Source organism: Pipistrellus kuhlii, unplaced genomic scaffold (assembly GCF_014108245.1).
Source record: "Pipistrellus kuhlii isolate mPipKuh1 unplaced genomic scaffold, mPipKuh1.p scaffold_m20_p_1, whole genome shotgun sequence".
In the NCBI taxonomy this organism is placed as follows: Eukaryota; Metazoa; Chordata; class Mammalia; order Chiroptera; family Vespertilionidae; genus Pipistrellus; species Pipistrellus kuhlii.
In genome coordinates this window covers 6,817,060-6,832,915 of record NW_023425404.1, presented here as the reverse complement: position 1 = coordinate 6,832,915, position 15,856 = coordinate 6,817,060, and the positions used below count along the sequence as shown (strand labels likewise).

General features: G+C 40.1%; 1 protein-coding gene across 2 annotated transcripts in view; it reads left to right on the top strand.

The window, feature by feature from the left end:
- TSHR (thyroid stimulating hormone receptor) overlaps positions 1–15,856 on the top strand; it is a 92,268-nt gene that overhangs the window by 64,681 nt on the left and 11,731 nt on the right. Inside the window, exons 8-9 of one of the 2 annotated variants that reach the window (XM_036429916.2) lie at positions 6,348–6,425; positions 6,503–6,551. In XM_036429916.2, coding sequence (XP_036285809.1) covers positions 6,348–6,425; positions 6,503–6,551 — 127 coding nt within the window. Of the gene's footprint in view, positions 1–6,347; positions 6,426–6,502; positions 6,552–15,856 lie in introns of those variants that run through there. The other variant, XM_036429909.2, reaches the window with a different exon arrangement.

The window sequence follows — 15,856 nt, the reverse complement described above, 5'->3', positions numbered from 1 at the left end:
GGAGACTCAACATTCCCACCAGCTTTCTCCTCAACCATCTCATGAGCTCTTTGAGAGGCCGAGCTGATGATAGAGCATTGTTCTATTGGAGATGTTGGATTTTAATTTATTGGTGCCCTGAATTACAGTCTGTTCTAGCCATTGTAACCATCTCTTGAAACACAGAAAGCAGTGCACCATCGCACCATACTTTTTTTTGGCATTTTCATGTGAAATGTTAAAGTTAATTTTGGAGGAGTTCAACCAATGTGGGAAATATTTCTTAATAAAAAACCATTTGTTTCTTGATTTTTAAAAGTTTAGATCAAAGACTAGCAAACTCATTCTGGAAAGGGCCAGAGAGCAAATATTCAGACTTTCTGAGCTATAAGATCTCAGCTGCAGCTGCTCAACTATACAATTGTAATATGAGAGTAGCCATAGACATTCATTAAAATTGGGTGTGGCTATGTTCCAATAAAACTTTATGTACAAAAACAGTCAGCAAGCAGGATTTGACTGGATGGGCATAGTTTTTGAACCTCTAGTCTAGGTAAAGATATTTGGTGAGAATGGCCATTGTGTGATGAAATATACTATCTTTTTCTCCCAATTCCTGATAAAGGTTAATGGTCAAGCATGGGATAAAGATAATAGTAATCTGGATAAAAATATTTTGGGGTTTGAAAGTTCAGATCAAATCATAATAAAAAAACAAAGATCTTTTTTTCCCCCCAATCGGTATTTTGAATCCAAACTTGAAACTCTCTTCCTGTTATAAAACAATGTTCCATCTCTTCATCATTCTATCCTGTTTCTAATTCCTAATTGATAGAAATTTATTTTTTTCTTAGTTTTAGCCCTTCAGTAAAGGCATCATGTAAATCCAAGACAAAATCAAGGTGATCATGACAAGGAGGGCTTGGGACTAGAGAAAGATAAGGGTTAACCTGTAGAAGAAGGTCAAGTTTCCATAGCAATAATGAAATAGTATTCACTTTGTGATTTTAACACAGGACTGATGCCTCTGTTATCAATGCTAATTGTGATTTCAAACTCATCTACACACATCAATATCCCATGATTATCCTTAGGGTTCAAAGCTCGCACATAGCATGCTAACAGTTAGGTAAATTCTCCAAAGTGTGTTCAAACATCTCTAAGTTCAAATTTAAACAATATGTCATCCAAAGAACATGTATTCCCCATCATCTGCTTCATGCCAATTTACTGAAATTAGCAGCTTTGGCTTCATTGAGACCCATTTTTGTTAGCAAAACTGAAGAACACGACTACAGCCAAGTTGGACAAATTCCACACTGAGAATGAGCGCCGGTGCCTCTGCAGCAGTTGGGTAATTCATTAAAAGTTCACGAAAATCGTGGCAGAAGTGGAAGAGCACATGGTCCTGTGATTTCACATGGAACCAAGCACTCTGTCATCACTCAGATGTGAAATTAATTTTTTAAAAAGAGAAGCATCTTCTATTCCACAGAAGTCGAACTGCAAGTAAAGCCACATGTTCATTCTTTGGAACCTCCTTTTCATCCTCTCTTTTCACCCAATCTGGTGTGGAAATGTGCTGCTTATCTCAAAATGTCTAATTCTCTGCATTGGACTTTCTATTGTCAAACTCCAGTAAGTAGCTACTATCAGACAGTAGACATTTGGGTGGAGAAGAGGGGAATCCTGTTTTGATGTGCTAAGAATGAAACACTAGTCATTATGAACAGGGAAGTCAACACAATTCATGTACTAATTAGCATCGCATGTTAGCTGATTAAAAGCAAAACACCGCAACTTGGAGCACAGAAGAAAAGATGACGATAGAGGAGATTATAGGATTAAGGAAGCCATTATTTCTCAGTAAGTGTTTGAGCAGCTTGTGGGAGATGCTCCAAGGCTGGCTTTCTCATCCTGTTGAAACCCTGTGTGTTTTCCCACCTGTGACTGTTTACAGACAAGTATCCTGATTTCTGATACCAAAGGATTTCCACAGAGCAATGAGGGCTGGGCAAGGGTTCCCTTTAATTCCAAATGACAAATGTGATAACTGGGAACTACGGTTCCCCACAGAAGTGTTCCCATGAGAGTCTCACAAACAGGTGCCAGCCAAAGCGTCCCCTACTGGAATTATGGAGACACAGGCTAAAATTTCATCTTGGAGCTGAATGTGTCCCAGAGAGCAATGCTCAGCAACAACCACATCTTCCCTTGCCACAGTGTCCTACTTCTCCCTCTGACACACTTCCTCAGCTAAACATAACACAGAGGGTGCCTCTGGCTAGGAATTTCCCAGCAACTGGTCTTTCTTGATTCATCACCATGTTTTCACTGGATGGCTGGTATGTCCCAAGAGTGAGGCCATAACATTGCACCCATAGTACATACTGAGTTCTTCAACACCGCTCCCCAGCTAGACCAACATTCCCAGGAAATATTATGTGATACATGGGGCCAATGAAAGCAATTCCTCCTGCCTATTAAAGCTTATCTAGATGTTCCCCCATCCAGTTCTTTAGATTCAGATGGAAAGTATATCAACCATCTAAACCCAAGGTTAAGAGCTAAATAAGGCAGCTCTCCAAATGCTAAAGGCAGGGGGATAGTTTCATTTCTAAGCACCCAATTATCTCTAAGAGGTAAAGTGCCCGAACAACCATGTTGGTTTTAGAGGATGTAGGCCTCCCCCAAGACTCAGTTCATCTCCGTTCATGTTGGCTATGCCTTCCCCCCATCCTCCTTCTCCCCTCCTGTACTCTGGCTGGCTTTCCCAACTTGAAATCTCCTACAACATTTCTGGTAATCTGCAATGCTTATCAACCAGCCTCCTTGGGGCATATTGAATATCAGACAAAAACACTGCAGAATTGGACAAGCAATTATTTAGTTCTACAATGATTCTTAATGATGAGAGCAAGCCGATTTTCCCTCGCGGTACTTGAGGATGATGAGGAAACACTGAGATGAGCTCGCCAGTCGTTACTTGACTTTCAGCAGTCTGGGGACAGAATGTGCTCTGCGAGCCGCATGGTCCAAAGAATACAAAAAGAGACACAAGCCAGCATGGCCCTTATGCTGAGCTTAATTGGCCTTTTACGAAATCATGCTATTCAAGATCTTCTCTCCAGTTGTTTTCTCCAAGCTGGCTCTTTGCCTGCTCTATCACTGACCAAAGGAACTCCATGGACACATGAGTTGAAGAAGAGCCAGACAATAATTAGAGGAAGCCTGTGACTGAGAAGCTTAGGTGATAGCCTTTCACCCAGAAAGCACATATTGGCTGCTGTAGCATCTTAATTGGGCCCCGTATATGTATGAGATGAGATGAGCCTTCCATTTCAGACATAACAATGCCCGGGAAGCTTGGCGTCCAGCCACTGCCTGAAGAGGCCATGTCTGAGCCACATCCCTAAGGCATTTGTTGACCATCTGCCTTGTCACAGCCATCAAAGGTCAATTGACCACCATGCCATATGCTGAGTCTTCTAATCCTTCATTTTCCATTCTTTTTCCCTTAAAGCAATCATATGTGTCATACTAAGAGTTTAGCAGCACCTACCTCACTATTTTGGAGGACAGATGCAGTGCTTTCTTTTTAATTTACATATTCATTCAAGAAGTAATTACAGAGGCATTGAACATGGTACCAATGACGCAGCAATAAATAAGAAAAAGAACTTGTTTTCTGGTTGGGGAGACAGATGATGAGCAAATAAAGAGTGTGATGAGATCTCATTTTGAAAGAGTTGCATTAATACAAGATAAGACTCATCATGAACCTGACATCTTAAGTTTGTAGTCAACAGACCTGGTTGCAGAGAATAATCCAAGGAGAATGTTCATATAGATTCTGCAAATGATACTTTATTTTCTCTACTGGATTAATGATTTTGATTCTTGGATTTGCTGTGGCAGATTTCTCCCTGGGTCATAAAATAGTTCCCTTTGCAGTGACTATGATGGCTACTGCCACTGTTTTTCTTATCATTTTTATTGTGGTAAATGTTGATGTATGCTGAGAACTGGAGGAATTCACTGCTCCCCAACTAGAAGAATCATGCACATTGAAGTGCAGAATTGAGCACGTTGAAATTTAGGCATTAGCAATGGAGAAACCAATGGTCAGCATCTGCCTATAATCTTAACTGGAACCTGGATATTGCTAGGCATTTGGACCATTTTAATGTTTTTTGAGCATTTTGCTTGCAAAATAAACACTGATTTTTAAAAGTTTAAAAAGAAATAAAGAGTGTGATGAGAAAACCTGCTAGCAGCGACTTTAGGAAGTTTACGATGTCAGTTTGAGACTTCATGGTTATTGGGTTAATTCCCTCATCCTGCCCAAGAAAGGGAGACTTCGTTGGGGTTAGTAAAGCTCTCCTTCCTCCAATGGCTCTAGTTGGGACCCGCATCTGGCTCTGGCTTCCATATCTCATTCAAAATAAGTTCCATCCCTGACAGATGCTTGGAATTGCTGGACTAGAGGAGGCTGAGGGCAGGAACCCCATGGACATGCTGCTTCTGCTTTTGCCTTCTGAACAGCAACCAAGGCTGCCTCCCCACAATCAGCCACCAATGGAGCCACCCTCCTTCTCCTCACCTCTGACTCAGAGAAAGAGAGGAACAGCCAGTTAACCAAGAAGATTTCTCTGTGAGGGCTCTGAAACAGGAATCCTTCTGACCATGAATCCTCATATCACACTATTATTATTAGCCATCATCCTTGAGAATTTTCCACCATGAAGAGCAAACACCATAAGCAGAATGAAAGAAGCATTATTTGTATCGATATCTAAGCATACCTAAGGGTCTGCACTGTGCTAATATTGCACCAATAGGGGCTCATTCACTAACTCTTCAATTGATTAGGCTATGGGGTAAGTTATTCTAAACAGGCATAAACTTAGATCACTTCCTAACATGGATATATATGTGCTTTTATCTTTTTAGGCAATTTTGTTCTCTAAAAAAGCTAGTGGGGAAAGCCAGTTTTAAAACCCTTGGAAGCTTTTATCCATTTGGAAGTAACTTTGTTTCAGACTCACTTTTGTGACTTGAATATATTTTCAAAAATATTTTAACCTCAAATGTCCCATGTGTTTCAAACTGGAAAGCTCAATGTGCCCTTCAAACCCTCCCACAAAAGATATACTCTATAATCTCATGTGCATAAACTAACTCCCCAAAATAGGATTGTTAAAGAAAATATAGGTTATTCAATTAAATTTGAATTTCAGGTAAACAACAAATCTTAACTTTTAGTATAAGACTGTTTCAAAAATTGCAATGGGGAATGCTTATACTAAAAAAGTATTCATTGTTTATCTGGTCTGTGTTTTTATTTGCTAAATCTAGAAACCCTATTCCAAAGAAAAAGGCTGAATCCCTCACAGTCCCCATCACCACTCACCACATTCACCACCTTCATTCCATTCCTGATTGAAGCCCTCTTCAAAAGTAAATGGGAAGCCAGGTCGTGAGGCTCAGTGGCTGTGAACCTGGAGGTCATGGTTCAATTCCTGGATAGGGCACATGCCTGGGTTGCAGGCTCCATCCCTGGGGGCATGCAAGAGGCAGCTGATCAATAATTCTCTCTCATCACTGATGTCTCTCTCTCTCTCTCTCTCTCTCTCTCTCTCTCTCTCTCTCTCTCTCTCTCTCTCTCTCTCTCCTTCCCTTCCTCCCTCCCTCCCTCCCTCCCTCCCTCCCTTCCTCTCTCAAAGAAATAAAAATACATTTTTTAAGTAAATGAGAATACTGATAAATATTGAGAAAAAATTATAAGTCACTTGGTATTGAAGATGATTGAAAAATACAGTTGCCACTGGCTGGGAAAACAGGGAATTAGGTAACTTATATAAAATCTACATATGCATACTAAACAATAAACATGCTCACTTTCAAAGACTTATGCCATAATTAATGTGCATAAACCTTGCACAATTGAAACCTATAATTTTTTTTTTTTGGAGTGCTTAAGCCATAGAAAGTAATTTTTAAATTTCCAATTTTTTCCCTAAATATTCTTTTACTGATTTCAGAGAGGAAGGGAGAGAGAGAGACAGATAGAAACATCAATCATGAGAGAGAATCATTGATCGGCTGCCTTCTATACCTTCGCCTAGCCCTCCTCCGGCCTCCCCCTCCCTGCCCCAGGGATGGAGCCCACAACCCGGCCATGTACCTTTGACTGTAATCAAACCCAGAACTCTTCAGTCTGCAGGATGACTCTCTATTCACCAAGCCAAACCAGCTAGGGCAATTTCCAAATTCTTAATAGCTATGGGACCATGTTCATATTTTATTTTGATATTTCAATTAATTTGCTTAATCTCACCTAATCTATTTTCTCTCTCTCCCTCTAGTTACCTGAACAAGAATAAATATCTGTCAGTTATTGACAAAGATGCATTTGGAGGAGCATACAGTGGACCAACTCTGCTGTGAGTAAGACGAACAAAAGAATATATCCATCTATTTTTTTCTTTTATTTTTCTGGATAAGAGGTTAGGATGAGTAGCTGTTTGTGGGTAGGGAATGTTGTTGACTTGAACAAAGACTTCTGCTAGCACTTTTCTGCCCAGCTGTTTAGGCTGTTTAAAAAGAAAACCCTTGTTCTTTGAGACTCAGAAGGCCCCACACTCCACCGTGCTATTCAAATGTCTGATCAGGCAGCCACTGTGGTATGGATATGCCTGGGAAACCCTCTCATAGGGGGGGGGGGGGGAAACAGACATTTTTGAACAGCTGCTGTTTGCAAAATTCTGAGACATGAGGTCTGCAAATAGGTGGCAAGCACTCTAGTTTGCACAAAAACTTAGGTTCACAATGCATGGCACAAAGAAGGAAGCATATAGGTGATAGCTATATTCATATCTGGAAGAACTTATTATTGGGGAAGATGGGATGTGAACATCATGGAGATACAGCATGGAAAAAGTACCTATTTGTGAATTTCCTCTGATGTACACCTCCATGTCCAACATTGACCAAGGTCTGTCAATTCTACAATATCTCCCTCCGGCCTCTCCATCAGTGCCATCTTTTCACCCTTCTTGGTTTGGCCTTAGTTTATAAACTCATCGAATATCATCTAGTCAAGCCCCTGCCAATGGAACACAGTACCTCAGGAGAAGCACCAGTCAATCAGTAGAGACCAAAAGAAATAGTAGAGGCTCTACATATATTTATGTTTTTTTAAAAAAATAAGAACAAATTAAGTGTTACTAATATTTTATACTCAGACTAGAGACCCGGTGCACAAAATTCATGCTCGAGGGCAGGAGTGGGAGTTGGTGTGGGGTTCCTCAGCCAGGCCTGTGCCCTCTCAGTTTCCAGGACCCCTCAGGGGATGTCCGGCCTAAACCAGTAGTCAGACATCCCTCTCACAATCCAGGACACTGCATGCACCAGTGGCCATACTTTTCATACAGGTGAGAGGCATCTTGCTGTTGTATGGGCATCTACTTTTTGCCCTAATTATAAAAAGTAGTATATTACATGATCCTTCTGAGGCAGTAGTACCATTTTCCCCAACTTATGGGTAGAAACCTGAAGCAGAGAGAAGTTAAGTAATTGGCTTTGTCACACAGGTATAAGTGTCAGAATCAGGGCTGACCACAAAATGTGCAAGCCAGAGTCCATGCATGCCATCGCTGCATCATCCTGTTGTTTCCGTGTTAGAGTAGCCTTGCCAGGCTTTAATTTTTAAATCTAAGATATTGCTCCCAATATATAGGGTAGGGTTCCTAGGCCTCGCTGGTGATCAGAGCCATCTGTGGGGTGACTAGCAGATGGGGCAATTGGGGGCTCCCCACTGGCACCCACCTGCTGGATAGCCCCACCCTTCCCACTACCCCCCTGCCATCACCACCAGTCACCTCCCTCTTGGGAGGCAGTGCATGTCATAGTCACCGGTCATTCCACCCGTTGTTCCTCCATTCGGTCAACTTGCATATTAGAGTTTTATTATATAGGATGACACTGTCCCTCAAGTGTCAGGTAGGGCAGTGGTTCTCAACCTTCCTAATGCTGCAACACTTTAATGCAATTCTTCATGTTGTGGTGACCCCCAACCCATAAAATTATTTTCGTTGCTACTTTATAACTATAATTTTGCTACTGTAAATGAATCGTAACGTAAATATCTGTGTTTTCTGATGGCTAACAGGGTCATCTAAGACCATTGAAAAACATAGATATTTACATTACATGAGGAACTGTATTATAGGGTCGCAGCATTCCCTGAGGTAGGAAATGGATGCATCCAAGAAAACACTGAGTGATCCACAGTGTCAAAGACTTATCCTCACTGTCACTTTTAATAACTCTACTTCACTTTTAGATTAAATGTACCTACTTACTTGGATTTATGGCCTTTTTCTCTTAATGCATAGGTTTCATGAAAGAGGGCAGAGAGACCCTGAAAATCTGTATTACGTGGGGATTCATTGTAAATTCATGGCAAATACTTCACAAAGTTTTATGCATTCTTCTTTTTACAAAAAGACAAGTGAAAAAATATGTGTTGACCTTTTCTGTGATTTTTTTTTTTTAATCTGAGAGCTATATATTTTTTAATCTTCTTTGGAGAACATGTTTTTATTGATTTTTAGAGAGAAAGTGACTCAAACCCACAAACAAGGTATATGCCCTGGCTGTGAATCTAACCTGCAGACTCCTTTGGTAAACGGGATGACACTCCAACCAACTGAGCCACCAGGCTAGAGCCTAAAAGTTATTTTTTAAAGATATCTTTAAATACTCCTCTAAGATAAAAGTGATATTTCACAATGAATGAGAAAGGTTGTTGCTTTTCTAAAGAAATTTATGATTTGGAAAGAGCCTTTAGAATAGGTATTTGAAAACACTTCCATGTTATGTGATTTCTCCTGGTGAAAATGGTGAAATGTCACATACAAAAATTCCGTTTTATTAAAATCAGACATTGAAGTTTAACCTGCATTTAAATCTTCCCATGAAAATGAAGTTGCTCCAACTGAACAGTGAAGTAGTTGACTTACATTCCAGTACAAGCTTCTGACCTTACCAAAGACTCATAGAAACAGCCAAAGGGCACCACACCTTCAGCAGTGCTGGTCTAGCTGATAAGAGCCTCCAAATTGCCCCTGGCCTTCCCTCTTGGTTCCACCAAGAAGGAGAAAAGCAGTGAGGAATTCAGAAGCAGTGATCAACACTGGAGAGAAACAAAGGTAATTCCCAGGGTGACCCTAAGGGCAGAGCCTGGGAATCTTGAGGTCCGATATCAGAGCTGAGAGGATGGAGGACACCGAAAGAAAGTTCTAGAAATAAAAAAGGGTTGATAGATTAAACTGACCCTATGAAAACCTGGTTTGAGAGGTGTTTTACACAACTTTAGAGCACGTGGCAAGGCTAAGCAAGAGGTCCACTCAAACCAAGATACGTTAATAAAAAAAGAAAGAGAGACATCTCATGAAGAATCAAAAGAGTTACATAAAAAGGAAATTAAATTATAATATGCAGAGCTGTAATAACTAAAATACTGAATCTGGGTTTATCCAAATAGGTCCTCAGACTATTTCAGGAAAGTAGAGGGGGTGTCAGGTAGGTGTATGTGTAGGGTGAAGAAAGCTAAATCCTCATCTTCATGATAGAGAGTCAGTGGGTGAATCAAAAGCCAACACATGGAGAAATATCTCCAATTATGGAAAAAATATCATAAGAGTGGTTGCTTCTTCAAAAAGCAGAATGCAGGGAGAGGCAACACAGAAGCTTGCCGTGGGGGTTATCAAGTTTCCAGTGTAATTTGTTTTTTAAAAAATAGGTCCAGTTCTGGCCTGGTGGCTCAGTTGTTTGGAGTATCACCCTGGACACCAAAAGGTTGCAGGTTCAATTCCCAATCAGGGCACATACATAGGTTGCAGGTTTGATTTTTGGCACATACGGGAGGCAACCAATTGATGTTTATCTATCTATCTGTCTATCTATCTATCTATCTATCTATCCATCTACCTATTTATTTATCTATCCTTCCCTTCCTCTCTCCTTACAAATCAATAAACATTTCTTTAGATGAGAATAAAAATAAAAAGTGGGCCCATTTAAAATAAAAATTAAATTAAGAAGAAAAAAAAGGCATTAGTATAGGAAGAGAGGACAATGGGAGTGGCAGCATCTGAGAGGCCAATAAAAGGAAAGGTAGAAATGAACAAAGATAAGCCCAGCCAAAACCAGTTTTGCTCAGTGGATAGAGTGTTGGCCTGCAGACTGAAGGGTCCCAGGTTTGATTCCGGTCAAGAGCATGTGCCTTGATTGCGGGCACATCCCCAGTAGGGGGTGTGCAAGAGGCAGCTGATCAATGTTTATCTCTCATCAATGTTTTTAACTCTCTATCCCTCTTCCCTCCTCTCTGTAAAAAGTCAAAAAAAAAATACATTTTTTTTAAAAAAAGATAAGCCCAGTCTCATTCTTCAAATTCCAAGCACAGTTTTCTTAAAATTTATTTAACTAAGTATGCACTAAAGTAACATCACTTCTATCTTGTGTTGAACTTTTGTCAAAATCTTCAGACATTTGTTACTTTATTTTCCACATACTTCCTCCTCAAGGCTAGACTTTAAGATCCTAAAGAAAATGGATTCTTATATAATTTTTGTAATCCCCTACTTCAAAAAAGAAAGCAAGTACTCAATAAATATTTGATAAATTGAAACTGAAAATCAAATAACCATGATTAAGTAGAGATTTAATGTAAAAGCTAAACTTGGAAAAGCTTAAACTTCATCTAGAAAGAGAAATGAATGGCATAGATATTTCTGCCTCCTAAAGGTAATTATGACTGAATACAGTCATCTCTACAGTTGGCAAAAACAAACTTGCCCACTTAGTTTACCACCTTTTGCCAAATTTAAATTAGAAAAGAATCTAATTTTAAATAGATGCCACAGCTAAAGTGATCTATTCTCTATTCTCCAATCTTTGGTGTTTTTTTTAAAAAGCCTTATTTAATAACATTCTTACTTATTGATTTTTAATCAAGATATGCAATCTCATTTTCTATTTTAATACTTTCTATTTTTTACTATCTTCTTTTCATTTAATATTATTTTGAAAGCACTCTTGGTGTTTATTTTCTGAAAGGATTATAAGCCCTGAAATGCAATGCCTTCTATAATAACCAGGGTTCACTAAAGTCTAAATTGCATAACCCACATTAATAAGATTAGCTTACTGTTAAAAATGACTATATTATTACAGTCCCCCTTACTATTATAAGTATCTCCTAAGAAGTGGAAATCTACACTAATAAAAAAGAAACATGCAAATTGACCGTATTTCTGCTAAACCCACACCCACCAGCCAATCAGGAGTGAGCAAATTAACCTAACCAAGATGGCTATGGCCATGGAGCTAGCAGGAGGCTTGGGTTTCCCCAGCGATGGAGGAAGCCAAGCTTCCTGCCAGCCCTGGCTGGCCCTGGCCTCCCCTCAAGGCTACAAAGTTTCAATTATATAAGATAAACAAATCCCAGATACCAGGGCCTCTGCTTGGGTCACTGGGGGGTGTGGCAAGCCTGCAAACCGCCACAGGCCCCTTGCCCAGGCTACCCCACACCCAAAAAGAACTCCACCCTGATCCAAGACACCCTTCAGGGCAAACCAGGGTGTTTTGCCCCACCCATGCACCAAGGCCTCTATCCCATCTAATAAAAGAGTAATTTGCAAATTGACCATCACTCCAACACACAACATGGCTTCCCCATGTGGACACAAGATGGCCACCTCAAGGTGGCCAGCAGTGGAGGGCAATTGGGAGGGACCAGGCCTGGAAGGGAAGGCAGTTGGAGGCTATCAAGCCTGCAGGGGAGGGCAGTTAGGAGTGACCATGGCTGAAGGGGAGGGAAATTAGGGGCAATCAGGCTGGCAGGGGAGCAGTTAGGCATCATCAATCAGACTGGCAGGGGAGTGGTTAGGGGGTGAACAGGCTGACAGGCAGAAGCAGTTAGGGGCAATCAGGAAGGCAGGCAGGCGAGCAGTTGGGATCCAGCAGTCCTGGATTGTGAGAGGGATGTCCCAGATTGGAGAGGGTGCAGGTTGAGCTGAGGGACACACACCTCCATGCACAAATTTTGTGCACCGGGCCTCTAGTCTCTTATAATATCCTTGAATTTGCATTACATGTATCAATAAAAAATAAACTTCAAAATTAACCGTTGTTCTTTGTGCTGATCAAAGTAATCATTTGAAAATTTAAGGGTCATGGCTCTGCCACCTTGGTGTACAGAAAAAACAATCTTTTTTTATGGTTTTCTTTCTGACTCAAGGATCATCATAAGGTCATACTGTTAGATGGCTGAAGAAGTGTAGCAGGGGTTTTTTTTTGGCATTCCTAAAGTGCACAGGAGTGTTGAATACATGACTTTCTAAGTTGCTCATTTTTTTGAGGTACAATTTATATACAATAACATTCACATTTCTCAAGTGTAAAATTTAATGAGTTTTAGCAAAACTATGCCACGCTACCCCAGTAAAGGCTTAAAACATTTTCTTCACCCAGAAAGTTCCCTCATGCCCCACTATCCTATAGACACCTACCTACATAGCTTATTATTTTTCTAATGTAAAAATCTACAAGTACAATTGTTACCCTGTTTCCCCAAAAATAAGACAGTGTCTTATATTAATTTTTTCTCCCAAAGTTGCACTAGGTCTTATTTTCGGAGGATGTCTTATTTTCGGGGAAACACGGTAGGTCACAGGATACATGTATATTTAACTTTATAAGAAATACTGTAAAACTTGCCCAGAATGTTTGTCCCATTTTCTGTTCTCACCAATGAGGTCTAAGAGTTGCAGGTTGCAGGTTGGCAAACCCATTGCATTATCAATCTTTTTATTCTAGCCATTTAATGGGTATAAAGTGATATCTCATTGTAGTTGTTCTTTGTGTTCCCTGATTATTAATGATGTTGAGCATTTTCTGTATTTATTAGCCATGTGTATATTTTCTTTTGCAAATGTCTGTTCAAATATTTTAACCATTTTAAAATGGTTAAAATATTTTAAAATTGTGTTGTTTTGTCTTTTTATTAAGTTGTGATCCTGGGTAAAATTTTTGGCCTAAATAAAATCAGTTTTAGTCATAACTACTAGCTCTCTCCCATCCTCTCTCCCTTTTCTAAGAACTGGCTAATCTGAAACAAACCCTTGCAAGGTGTGCATTTACTCACTTTTTCTACAGGCATTTTACTGAGCACCTACTGAATGCCAGGAAAGTTAACAACCTCTGTTTTTAAATAGGTTATAATCAAATTTGGGAGAAATGGGAATAAGTAACTGCACTGTGAATTTAATGTAAAAACAGCCATAAGAGATATTAGAGAATCAAGATTATCATTTCTGATTAGGATAACCAGCAAAGGCCTCATTTAGGGAGGTGATATTTGAGATGGTCTTCAGATGAGGGGGTAGAGTGACAACAGAGATAGAATTATAAGATAAAGAAAAAAGATAAGTCTGAAAAAAGCATAGGATATGTTCAAAGAACAAAGAAAAAAAGCAAGAGAGAGAGAAAGAAAGAGAGAGGAGAGAGGAGAGAGAGAGAGAGAGAGAGAGAGAGAGAGAGAGAGAGAGAGAGAGAGAGAGAGAGAGAAACTGTCAGTTCCAAAATAGTCACAGGGATAAACAGCATAGGGAATATAGTCAATAATATTATAATAACTATGTATGATGTCGGGTGGGTATTATACTTATCAGGAGAATCACTTCATAAGTTATATTAATGTCTAACCACTAGACTGTACACCTGAAATGAATATAATATAAACTAATTGGGAAAAAGAAAATGAAAACATAATTTGGGCTGAAGAATAGAGTTTCAAAGTATGTTGTGCTGAAATCATATTGTGAGGAATATGACCTGGCTCAGCAGGTGGGCTGACCCACGGAAGAGTTACCATGGATATATTAGTTACAGTTGCATAACCCGTTACAGTGTGTGGCTCTCTTCAACTCACCCCCATGCCTTCTTTCCTTTGCCTCTGCCCTCCCTCAGCCCTGTCTCTATTAGTCCTGGATACCTCTGTCCCAGCCACTGCCTCAGGACTGCTCTGGGCCTCCCGCCTATTTGGCAGGCATCGGACCTCCCTCAAGGGACAGGAAATCAAAATCGAGCTTGAAGACCCAATACCTGGAGTTCCTTGTCTTCCTTTCTGTGTTTGCCAAGCAGAGCCTTCAGAGCGGCTCTCTTGGAAGGAAGGGAACCTCCTAGGGGTGGGAACCAGAGGAGGTTTGTCTGGAAGGCTGCTCTGCTCATGGACTATGAGATGAATTACAGAGAGAAACACACTTTGGCAGTTCCCCTTTGGGCGCCAGCCAGTCTATGCCAAGAGGCTGAGTTGCCAAGGAGGCAACCAAAGCAGGTTGTCCTTCCTTGGTCACACGTCTTCAGAGGCCCAGCAAAGGAGAGGGCCTGAAACCATTTTGTGGAGTCTACAAGAGCTTCGAGGGAAGTCCCAGAAGAATTTGAAGCGAAAGAACAGACAATTACCTTTCCAGAATTGTCTGCATGCTGGCTTCTTGCTGGGAACCAGAGGATGGTCATAGGAATCTTCAGACTAGAGAACTTGTGTCGACAACTCAAGTTAATTAATCAGCAACATCTTTTACTTCCATAGCCACCAATAAGAGAAAAACAGGAAGGTTGCTTTTATAACTACTGTGAAATTTGCATAGCATTTCCCAACGAGTGGGCTGGCTCTTGGTGGGAGATATAATGGAGCTATTGCAAAGATCCTCAAAGTCATACAAAACTTTGCAATTCTTCAATTAACTAAAAGTACAACTGGTATCATCCTCAAAAGCTTTTTAATTTTAAAAATAGAAGTCCCACAGAGTACTGGCCTTCTTTTCATCTCTATCTCCCTTCATTTCCTTAGTGATCTCATCTGATCCTAATGCCTATGCCACCCAAATAGAAATCTCTAATTCCAACAACTCTCCCAAATTCCAGACTTTGCAATACACTGCCTACTTGACAATACCATTTGGATGTCTCATAGGCATCTCAAATCTGATCTGTCTGAAACTGAATCTCTGATCATTCCTTCCAAAGCCGCCTTGCCTGCGGTCTTCCCCATCTCAGGAAATGACAACTCCACCTTTTTAGTTGCAGACCTGAAATCCTAGAGTCATTCTTAACTTCCCTCTTTCTTTCATACCCTATATCTAAGCCATCGTAAAATCCCATTGGCTCTATCTTTTAAAGCTATACCAACGCCCACCATTTTTAGCATCTCCACTGCTATCACTCTTGTCCAAGGCATCATCCTCTCTATTGTTGGTATCCTTGTTTCCACTCTTTGTTCTCTTTGGTTTACTTTCAAAGCAATAACCAGATAGATCCTTTTAAAATTAGTTAGTTTGAAAAGAGGAAAAAATAAGAAAAAGTTTAAAAAAAAAAAGTAAAGATAAAAATTATGAACAACAAATACATATCTATCAACAAGTGAATCTAAAAGTCAAATGAATTAAAAATCTGAGGAACAGAATAAACTGGTGAATATAATATAATCAGGTGCATAGAATGGGAGTGGATTGATAATTCTCAGAGGGAAAGGGGTTTCTGTGTGGGGGTACAGGAAGAGACTCGACAAAAATCATACACCTATGGATGAGGACAGCATGGGGGGAGGTAAAGGCAGAGGGTAGGGTGGGAACCAGGTGGAGGGGAGTTATGGGGCGGGGGGAAAACGATTGTAATAATCTGAACAATAAAGATTTATTCAATTTTAAAAAAATAAATAAATAATAAAAATTAAAAAATATATAATTAGTTTGTACATTACTTTGAAGGCTTATGATCTCACTCTGATGAAAGGACAAAGTACTTTTGA